General features: G+C 36.8%; 1 protein-coding gene across 1 annotated transcript; it reads right to left on the bottom strand.

Moving 5' to 3' along the window:
- Positions 1 to 348: 348 nt before the first annotated feature.
- LOC128130787 (AT-hook motif nuclear-localized protein 10-like) lies at positions 349 to 1,158 on the bottom strand. The gene is made up of 4 exons (XM_052768041.1): positions 1,096 to 1,158; positions 889 to 1,020; positions 650 to 811; positions 349 to 542 (listed from the first exon to the last, which is right to left on the bottom strand). Exons 1-4 carry the CDS (start codon positions 1,126 to 1,128, stop codon positions 360 to 362), a joined length of 510 nt encoding a protein of 169 aa, XP_052624001.1. The 5' UTR covers positions 1,129 to 1,158; the 3' UTR covers positions 349 to 359.
- Positions 1,159 to 11,888: the final 10,730 nt, after the last annotated feature.

Raw genomic sequence — 11,888 nt, forward strand, 5'->3', positions numbered from 1 at the left:
CTTATCACACATTATCATGTGGACTTTTACCATAAAAGATCACAGAAAAGCCACGAAAGAGAGACAAAGGTCCATTCTACGTACAAGATTTCTTGGACCTATAAGCAAGAGAAGAAGACAAAATATTGACATCATGATGGAACTATTTCTTCCATTTCCACATTAATTCCAAAGACATTATTACTCTTGGATAATTAAATACGAACACCACATGTCATATATATAAAAATTTCTAAAGATACGCACACAATATTATTAACATTTTCAATAAAACCAACAACCCATAACTAACTCATAATTTCTAAAAATACGCACACAATATTATTAACATTTTCAACAAATGGGATTTAGACATTTAGTTACCTCCAAGGCATATTAGCCATACCTTGTGGATTACTGTTGTTACTATGGACTAGCGGGCTCCCGATCCCTCCACCTGAAGATCCGCTTGTGGTCCCCACATTGACGGGAGTAGTGTTGACTATTTTCGCCTCTGTTTTTCTTTGTTTCTGACTTGCAGGAACAAAGCTACCAACAATCATCTGTAAAAGTTACCAAGATAAAAACAAAGTTTCTTAGGGTTTGGAATCAGGAATCAGGAATGGAATGGTTGATTCCATTCCATATTTATGGAAAGAAAGAAAAAAACCTGAACGGGTGATGCAGCAGTGAAAAGGCCAGCCACATTACCACCTAAAACACGACCATCTGGCCCTGAAAGTGACACGCTTAAACCACCAGTCCTGCTTCTTTGCCCATCACTCTCACAAACCATAAATGAACCACAAAGAGATAAGATCTCAAATCGTCCCTGTATTTTTTATAAATAAATTAAATATTTTTTATACATCAAAAATAAATAAATAATGAATTTTCAAGAAAAAAAACCTCGTATGTGACAGTTCCACCAGATGTTGCAGACTGCTGAAGTGTAACATTAGATATGGCGCCATTAGTTGATAGAATGCACACAGCTCGAGTGCTGTTTTGAGAAAACCACATCAATTTTCCCAACACATCCTGCATTTAGATAAGAAATTATGAATTTTGGTAAATTAAAAATTTTCATAAACATAAAAAGAATAATGATTGCACCTCTCCAGCTTTAGCATCAAGGATATGCGGCATGAACCCCACTCCTGGTGAACCTGAAAATGGTTTATGTTTGAATGAAATATGGAAAAAGTTGTAAGAAATTTCATGTTTTGTATGTTTTTATGGATTATGATATAACGAATTGAGTAAAGATAAACTGGGGAATGGAAATCCCAAGATAGAATGCTAATCTTATTATACAGGTTTAAAATTGTAAATTCTCACCAGTATAAGCAACTGAGGCTGCTTTCTTTACGCATATGCAAGAAGATCAGATAGTGGCTCAAAGAATAAGTTGTCAGTCGTGGTGTAAGGGCCTAAAGCAATAATCTGCTCAAAGATGGCATGGATAGAATCAGAGAGAATCCAGATAGTAAACTTAAAGGTGTACTTTAGTAAAATGAAGAACAAGCTTTACACACCAATGATAAATCCGATGTTATATCAAATAAATCAGCAGGCCTGTTATCTTCATCCAGATGAAATCTGTTTGGTAACTTATTATAAAAGATCAAAAATTTAGACATAATAGATTTATTAATAACTTATTATGTTTTCTAACATTTGATATGCCTGAAACATCTTTTGTTTATAATTACATATTACCATTTGGAGAATAGATACTGAGATACATAGGAACATATGAAATATGTTTGGTATGACTTGTCACTCTGTCAGTTGCATCAGCAAACTCCTTCCTCAAAGCAACTACAAAAGTATATAATATATAAGAAGATTATGCAGAGAGATCGAGAATTACAAAAGGATCATAAGCTTTTTAGTCATAATACCAAAATCAGTGAACCACTTTCATAGAATGTGAGCAAACTCTGCATATTCTTTTCCTTCTTTAATCTTATAAAGAAGTAGAACAAGAGGACGAGTGACAATTCCTACAAAATAGATGTTAATTAATCAAATTTTATATTCAAAATTTTGAATCAGAAAATTTTGAAGATACAATAATTACCAGAACCACAAGGCAAAAAATCCATGTGTAAGGTATAGATGGATTCATAAGAGCACGAACAGGTTGTTGAGTCTGTGATTGTGATTGGTAGATTGGTATGGAAGGATGAGCAAGATTGGCTGTTACAGAAGCAGCTGGTTTTGTGGGGAATCGGATTGGCATTGAATGATGAGTAGTTGTTGGATGTGACATCTTCTGGCGTTGAACCCAATGGGCGCCTGAAGGTGGGGCCACTGCACTTCTCTTGTGATATGGTCTCGCATAATACTCAGAATTATTAGAGAGACCATCAACAGAAGTTGTAGGAGCTTGTCCTCTAGGATTGTTAGGAAGCTCAACCATTTGAGATTGGCCTACATAAGACCAAACAAAAAAAAATATCAAATATGTATGCAATATATCCAACTGTATACATACACTTCTTAGGTTTTTATTTACCATGACTGAAACGGGGACCTTGAGGATTCATCAGATAACTCACAGGTGCTGCATCAATTCGATCTGATTGTCATAAAAACGATCTCAAGAAATTAAAAAGAGAGCAAGTAGTCATACCAATAGAAGGTCGAACAACATTATCTGGATACTGACGTGTTTGACTTTGACCTGAAAATAAAAAAATTAATCTGACATGATAAGTAAGACTTAACTTGTTGTCTATAACTGTATAAAAACAGTCTTATGCCACTCAGGATACCTGCACTAGTTGTCTGCAAGCTTATTTGTCTCTCAGCAGATTGAGGGCTATCTATCCCATTAAACTCAACTCCCAGCCTTTTTGGGAATGGGAGATCTGTTACACCTTGACCACTACTAACCCAAGATACTTGAGGAATTGTTGTCCTCTGGTTTTGTGAAAGCAGACCACCCCCAGGACCTTGGGTAGGCATGTGATTCTGTAAATAGGGATGTTTTCCTACAAGAAAACATATTGATTCAATAAGGATAACCTTAATGTAAACTGAAAACAATCACCTTGCTTACCTGCATAATTCTGTCTCGTAGAAGTAGAACCACTTCCTAGTTTGAGAGAGGAATTCATGGAACTCTCTGATGGTGACAAATCTATATTGCTTGGATAACGAACCTGAGATACATATAAGAGTATAAGCACTCCATGTTACTGAATCAAGTAAGCTTACATGAACAAATAAAAACGTACTTTTAAATTTATTTGTTACTTTCCTTTTCCTATTATAACATCGTAGCACCCAATTATAGTAATGTCATGCAAAGACATGATATTTACTGCTATGATTGAGTAGATTTTTCATGCAATAATAGGAAGAAAAAAAATGAAAGTAAGATGCTAATGCTATGCATTTAGACGAATCCAAAAAGAAAATGAAGTTACTGCAACATTCAAGGTAGGAGCTGGGTGTTGTCCACGAATTCCATTTGGGCCCAAAATAGAATGTCTGGAGAGAGTTTCTTCCCTTGCACGAGGAATATTTAGAGAATTAAAGCAGCAAGAAAACCAAAATCACTAGTTTGTGTTCTGAGATGGAAAAGCAATCGGAAAAAGGTGAATTCAACATTGATACTTACATGGATCCTGAAATCACTAAAGAAGGGAATTGGTCCTTCAAAAAAAAGATGCAAAAGCTGACTACTAAAGAAGGGCTTCGTGGAGAAAATTGAAATCAAGCCCTAAATTGAATAGTTCTCCATTTAAAGAAAACACAGTATAGGGCTAGAGTTGATAATTTGGAAGAAAAAAGATGAAGAACAGAAGAATATGAGGTCAAAGTAACAGAATCGAATAAATAAAGGAAAATTCTTACTTTTTTCTTCGAACGGAGGGTCAATTGACTTTCAATTTTCGGTGTTAGGGCTTAGCGATTGTAAGAGGAAGAAGACAGACGTACTCTCATAGATGATGGTTGTATGCACTTGATTTTGAAAAGACGAGTTAAAGGAAAGAACTAGGGTTTTCTTGTTGTAAGTCAGGGGAGAAGCCAAGAAAGTAATTAGAGGAGAAGGGGGGAATCGCTCAAGAAGAAAAATAGGATGTCTTCGTAAGATGGAAGGGAAAATTGGTTTAGAAGCTGGTCAAATGTAATGAAATGTTGAAACGTTTGGAAACAACTTCTCCCAAATGGTTGGAGAAGATGGTCGGAGACAGTTGGCGGTGCGAGATCGGAGGTTGGGTGGTGGTGCGATGCTGCTATGAAGACCAACGCCCTAGGGCTTTTTCTTGCTAATCGGAAGAGGCGGGGGAGTTTAATTTTTGGGATCCAGTATAGGCGGGTGAAATCCCGCTTAAAACGCGTGTTTCATTAAAAAATTATAAAGCGACACTCTTAGATGACACACGTTTTATGAAAGGTGCCCTCCGCTTTTTCTTTTTTTTCTTTTCTGACACTAATTTTAGGGCACGCACAAATGCGGTGCCCTCTATCCTTCATATTTTGCAAAACTAACATTATTTTTTAGGGCGCGCACAAATGCGTATCGTTTATCAGCGCGTGTCATTGTTTGCGCGTCATTAAAGGGCTTTTTTCTAGTAGTGGTCGCTTGTGGACAGTTGGAAGTATAGTAATGGATGGACCATATTGACATTATTATAAATAGATAAGACTCTATTTAAAATGAGCTTTCATGTGGAAAATATGGAAATGTTTCCATATTGGGAGTTGGACGTTAAGAATTTATGTCTAGATTAGAAACTTTTATGCAAAAAGGATGTTCAAAGGAATGTGCTTTGAATGTGAGACTTCATAGAGTACTTTGTAATTTCGTTGGCAAAGTCTTGGTGACTTTGGTGTTGTGACATTACGAAAGGATCATTTCATAAAATGTTAGAATCTAACATACTCTACTAGTGTCAAGAATTTGGTATTCTTGCACTCATGATAAGGATTAGGAGTTGTGAAATGAGAATCATTGGAAATGTGTTCATTTGATCTATTTCACAAAGTAAGGACCATAGGAAAACAGAGTGTGCATGCTTGGAGCATGGGACAACTTTTTTTATAATTCAAGTAATAATTTGATTATCCGAAACATTATACAATGAATAATGAGTAATCAATATGGTCATTAAATATATGTGTTTTATTTATACTCCAAATTTTGGGGCCATATAGAATTAGTATTATTCTTGTGTTTCACTTTGCATGTTTCGACTTCCCGAATAATAAGATTATTCAAACTATCTACAATCACTCATACTTTGGAAGTAGGTATGAAAGAAGACTGTCATGAATTGGCTTGTAGATTGTCTAAAATGTATTAGACATAACAAAAGTCTGATGCAACGTTCATGAGTACTTATGAAATAAGATTTGAGTATTGGATTAAACCCACGCTCACTTGAATCACTTCATGGATTTTATCACGAGTGATTAGTGAGACGATAATATCTTATATTCTTGAAACCAAGACGTGTAAGTTGTAGTTTGCAAGTCGGCTGCATATTGATAATATGTAAACACACCAGTAACTTGGTGTTATAAAACATATTGTTGTGTGTGATTTGATAAGTAAGTACAAGCTATCATTTGAGTCGAGGTTTATCCGTTCCTTTTATCCAAAGTAGGATAAAAGCGATATCTGTGGGCCCCTCAATGACTTAGTGATGACACCTAAGTGCTTGGGCAAGCCTGGACTAAGTTAATGTGTTCAATTGTAGTCTGTTGTCAGTCGTTATAAATCGGAAATCAAGAAACAACGCGTGAATAGTGAGTATGATTAAAATCCATGTCTCAGTTTATACTATATCTAGAATGGAGGAATATGTGATCCCTTATCTAAAGGACGCGTTAGTGATAAGATCAGAGTTGACATCGGCTTTTGAAAGCTACGATTGTTGATCAGGTTATGAAGTCGTACTTGCAAAATAGTTATTAGACTTATCCACATGGGAGACTATTGGATTAGGTGTCTAAGCCCATAATTATTTTGGTATGTACTTGACCCGATTATGAGCATGGTCCTTTTGGGTTGCCTTCACCATAGCAATTGATAGGATGAATTAAGGAGAAAGAGGATTAATTATGATTTATTAATATATTATAAGAATAATATATTAAAGGAGAAATCATATTGTTTAATTAATATTAGTCAAGAATTAATTAAGAATTAATTTTGTGGCTAAAAGAGATTAATTAAATAAAGGGTACTGGTATTGTAACTATAAGATATTTACAAAGTTGGCTTAGGATCCATAAAGAAAGCATGGACGAATTCTATATGGAGATCCATATAGAAATCGTTCAAGGGCCTTCTGGAAGGGTCTTTGGGCTACTTAAACATGTAAATGAACTTTTTCAAAAGTTAATAGATGAGCAGAACGCCAAACCAGCATAAGTTTGAGAGTACAAATAGTTATAAAGCTCATGAATGGATAGTTAAAAAATGTATATGTTATGGACGTTGTTGCAACCTAAATTCTTTCACTTAAGACTAAGAATCAAACATCTTTAATTTAATAGTAGTTCTTAAGTTTTTATTTCTTACTAATCATTGGGTAAACCGAGGTAGAAGGGAATAGTTCGTAGGCAATGGACTGGCCGGAAGTAAGAAGGAGGAGATGGAAGAAGACATCAAGGATTGGTGATCGACCAAGATGGAACCACGCATGTGTTTCGATGATGTTTATGTCTAACCTTTCGTAGGAGTCAAGGAAGGAACCCTTGAAGAACCTCTTTGCTAAGTATGGTGAAGTGGTCGGCGTATATATGGCAACAAAGAGGGATGTCAACAAAAAGTCCTTTGCGTTTGTTAAATTCAAAATGAAAGGAGATGAATGTAAGTTAGAGAAGGCTCTCCAAAGAATCAGTTTCAAAGGCAGAAGGATAAATGTAAACATAGCTAGGTTTGCAAGGAAACCATCTGATGTCTCATTGGATAGAAGGAATGTAAAATATCAGAATCAGTACAAATTCCCACAGAAAAATTGGTTGAACGGCAGGGGCAACAAAACCTTCTCAACGGTCGTGGCAGATGGAACCAAGTCTAGTAGAGTTCCACCTCTCCAACCTCAACTAAAATTGGATCCCATCAAAATTCTGGATGACTCCCCACTAGGGGGATGGATGAGATGCAAACTAACCTTGATCGGAGAACTCCACAGTTTCGATCATCTAGAAAAGGCCCCATATTCTTTCAAGAACCATGATCGATCAAACTGTGAATTAAAATATCATGGAGGAATAAGAATTAGAGTTAAGTTCATGAACAAAAAAAGAAGAGATGCGTTCCTACAAGGATGGACAGAATGGTTTGGATCGGTCAATAGTGGCGATATGGAGAGCTTCAATTTTGAAAGAATTACATGGTTAAAAATCTTGGGCCTTCTGCTGGAACTATGGTCTGAAGAAAATTTCACATTAATTGCAAAATTAGTTGGTAGAGTAATTTTTCCATTTGAAGTGGATCAAACAAATGTGAATTTATCTTATGGTAAAGTGGGCGTCTTAACAAATTCGCTATCAAATATATTCAGTGAGCCGAATGTTGAGATTAACGGAAGAACTATAAAGATCAAAATCGCAGAGGTAGAACGAGACTAGATTTCATTCAAGCAGTATAGATATCCATCATATGAACGTTCCTGATCGGATGATGATGGTGAGGATGAAGATGACGATGTGGAGGAAGAAGATGAGGATGAACATGTATCTGATACTATTTCAATCTAGAATAATAGGACTGGACGAAGGGGAAGTTGGAATGGGTGAGGTGGAGGAAGTCAAGGAATCAAACATGGGAAACCTAAACATGAATGACGCCAACATTACCCAATCGTTAGAGATATCATCATCACCGGCGGACATGGCAGTGAAAGAGAACGATCGGGGGGGGGGGGGGGGGGGGGGGACAGAAACATTACACATCGGGAACCCCAAAGGTTGAAATTTAATATAGATTTACCTGGGATTCATCAAGATGAAATCCATAGTAATGAAGTACCACATGCAAAAATAGTTAACGTATCCCTAGTTTGAAACCTGGTGACAAGGAATGTGGTCCTGGAGGAAACGTCAAATGGGCTTCTAAAAAATTTGACTTTGACTGGCTGCTTTGGGCCTTTCTCAAACAATTCAAGCCAAGGTGAAATTCATATGGGTCGAACTAATAACAATTTCGAACGTTCCCACGACAAAAGAAGAAGAATATCGACGACGGTCCCAGATTCATCCATTGATGTCTTGAGGGTGCCTTCGCTTCAGCCCCTAATTGTCCTTAATAAAACCCCACTACACTCTCAGATTCCCCTCCCAGAATCGGATGACGACTCTCAATCATCATCATCATTGGGATTAGGAATACAGTGGCGGTTGGCAGAATGTTGTGTTTTGAAGTAGAGACCGACAATCTGGTTCTCAAAGAAGTATTCGGTGAAGAAGGAGAGAATCAAATACCCCAATGAATATTATGTTCGTGAACATTAGAGGTATTGAAGAGAAATACAAAATCGACTGGGTATGTAGGCCTAGAAGAGAACACAAGCTATTCATGATCGGCATTCAAGAGACCAAATTTGGAGAGTCTTCCCCCCTTTCAATGTCGGTAACTGTTGGGATGATTCAGACTGCATTTTTGAGCAAGTATTTACCACAGGAAGTTCTGGAGGGATTATATCTATATGGTATAATAGAATGTTTTCAATTGTAGAAGCAATTAATCAAGACACTTTATTGTGACATTGGGGAATTTAGTTGGAATAAAACGGTCTCACTGGCTTTGTAAACGTTTATGGTCCTCAACGAGAGTATGAGAAATGAAAAGTTTGGTAGGAATTGCTGGCAATAAAACTCTCTAGATCTGCCACTTAGATCTTTATGGGGGATTTCAACGTGGTAATAGGCCTAGAAGAACGGATAAACTCTGAATTCTGCAATCGGAGTGCGAACACTTTTAACATGTTCATCCACAATGGTGAACTCAGATATTTGAAGATGAGAGGTCAAAGATCCACATACTTTAGACCTCTAGGAGGGAAATTAAGTAAGTTAGATCGTTTTTTGGTGTGTTCTAATTTTCTATCTGCATATCCCTTTGCCTCCTATTTTGCTATGAATAGAGATCTATCATACCATTCCCCTATTATCTTGAGGGCTCATTGTGACGAATTTGGTCCTCCTCTGTTCAAGTTTTTTTAACACATGGATGTTGAACGATGAGCTTGATGGGGTCATTAAAGCAGCTTGTTCAGAATTCAGAGCTTGTTCGGAAAACAAACCTAGCTTTGATACCACTGTTGGGTTTTGAGCATTCTATCACTCCTAAGGTGTGCATTCAACCCCAAATACCTTGGATCTATGTTTTCTCTATTATACATGAAAATATCAATTTTCCAAGGTATTACCCTAACTAGCATACAATCATATGTACTAGGATAACAAAACTAGATAGAATACATACCTTTTGATGTAGCTTGATTCCATGGAGCTCAAGAGCCTAGTGCTTCAAGTGTGACACCTCAAATGATTCACGCAACATCATCAACATCTTGGAATAACCATGAGAAGAGATACATGTACTCTAGAAATCGGCTTGCCCTCTTGTGTATGCACTAGTGCCAATTTCACCAACCAATGGAGTCTTTATATAGTGTGGCTATTAGGGTTACACCATGTAACTCATGACTTTACCCATTCCTTATGCTCCATGGGTTTTAACCTCCATGAAGTATCCATGGATCACCACATGGGTTAAACCCAACATAAGGAATCATGGATCATAAGCCCATATATATAAGAATGAATGATTTACACAATCAATCCCCATATATTTAATTAGTCTCTTTTGATCACTAAATTAATTCCAAATTAATTCTTGATCAATACTAATTAAATAATATGATTTCATATTAATATATTAGAACTTATAATATATTAATATGTCACAAATATCTTTTTCTCACAAAAGGTCTATCTAAATGTTCCAATGGCATGCAACCCAAATGGACCATGCCGGGTTGGGTCAAGTATATACCAATTATAGTTATGGACTTAGACACTAGTCCAACAAGAGGCTCTCTTGAGTCCCGTTGAGCGTCGGTGATCATTAATGGAAGTCCAACTAAGGAATTCTCAATGTCAAAAGGAGTCAGACAGGGTGACCCACTTTCCCCATTCCTCTTCGTCATCTCGAAAGGGCTAAATCAGGTGATGAAGACAGCGGTGGAAAAAGGAATTTTCAAAGGAATAAAATTTCCACAGTTTAATCTTTGTTTGTCTCATTTATTTTACATAGATGATGCATCTTTTATCGGAGAATGGTCGATGCGGAATATCTCTAATCTGGATCGGGTCTTAAGATGCTTCCATATATCGTCAGGGTTGAAGGTGAGCTTCAGGAAGTTGAAGGTATATGGGGGTGGGAGCATCTCATATGGAAGTATTAAACTGGGCAGCCCCTCTTAGGTGTGAACCTTCATCCATCCCATTCACCTACCTTGGAATTCCGGTGGGTGAGAATATGAATTTGAGAAACGCATGGAGACTGATTATTGACAAATTCTAGGCGAAGCTTACGTATTGGAAAGAGAAATCATTGAGTTTTGGTGGTAGAGTAACCCTTGCAAATTAGGGTGTAAACGAGCTGAGCCGAGCCCGAGCCTAACTAAGCTCGAGCTCGACTCGTTTAATTTTGAGGAAGCTCGAGCTCGAGCTCGAGATCGATTCGAGCCTTAAAATGAAGCTCGAGCTCGGCTCGTGAACAATTTAGTGGGCTCGCGAGCCTAATCGAGCCTAAACGAGCCTCCATATATATATATATATATATATATATATATATATATATATATATATATATATATATATATATATATATATATATATATATATATATATATATATATATATATATATTTGTGTGTGTGCATGTGTATGTATGTATGTATGTATGTATGTATGTATGTATGTATGTATGTATGTGTGTGTGTGTGTGTATATATATATATATATATATATATATATATATATATATATATATATATAGACTCGTTTAGGCTCGCGAGCCCATTAACTGAAGCTCGGCTCGAGCTCATTTAATAAACGAGTCTTATATTTAGGCTCGAGCTCGGCTCAGGCTCGTTTAATTCGAGCTCGAGTCGAGCTTTTAATGAGTCGATCCCGAGTAGCTCACGAGTAGCTCGTCTCACTTACACCCCTACTTTCAAAGGTGGTACTTGGCAATCTCCTTACTTTCTTTGTATCCATTTTTGTAATCCTTAAAGGAGCTATAGAAACCTTGGAAAGAATCAGACGAAATTTTATTTGGAGTAAGGAGTATGATAAAAAAAAAAGTCTTTGTTGGGTTGCATGGGAAAAGCTTATATCTCCAATGAATGTGGGAGGTATCAAGCTTGGTTCTATTAAATCTCTCAATATCTCACTATTAGCAAAGTGGATGTGGCGATTGAAAACAGATAACTCAGCCTTACTGGTGAATGTCATTCGGTGTATCCACAAATTAGATGGGAGACAATGATCTGTTTTTGCTAATAGATCAAGTAAAGGGGTATGGAAAAATATAACTAAATACAGGTCGAATTTGAAAAACTTTAACATTGACCCCAAAGAAGTCATATCTTGGAACTCGATCGATGGACGATGGGAATCGAAATTTGTATCAGATGGTCGCTTTATGGTCCGTCAGGTACGAGAATGAATTGAATTAACATGTTATGTGGTAAATGATTGACCCTTCGATTGGGGTAAAGTGACTCCATTCAAGATGCTATCATTCGTTTAAAGAGCTAAGCAAGGAAGAGTTCCATCAACAGTGACACTTAGCCAACAAGGGATTACAATCCCATCTACGATGTGTAACGCTTGTAATTAGGGAGATGAGACTAGCGATCACATTT

This window comes from Lactuca sativa, chromosome 1 (genome assembly GCF_002870075.4).
Source record: "Lactuca sativa cultivar Salinas chromosome 1, Lsat_Salinas_v11, whole genome shotgun sequence".
In the NCBI taxonomy this organism is placed as follows: Eukaryota; Viridiplantae; Streptophyta; class Magnoliopsida; order Asterales; family Asteraceae; genus Lactuca; species Lactuca sativa.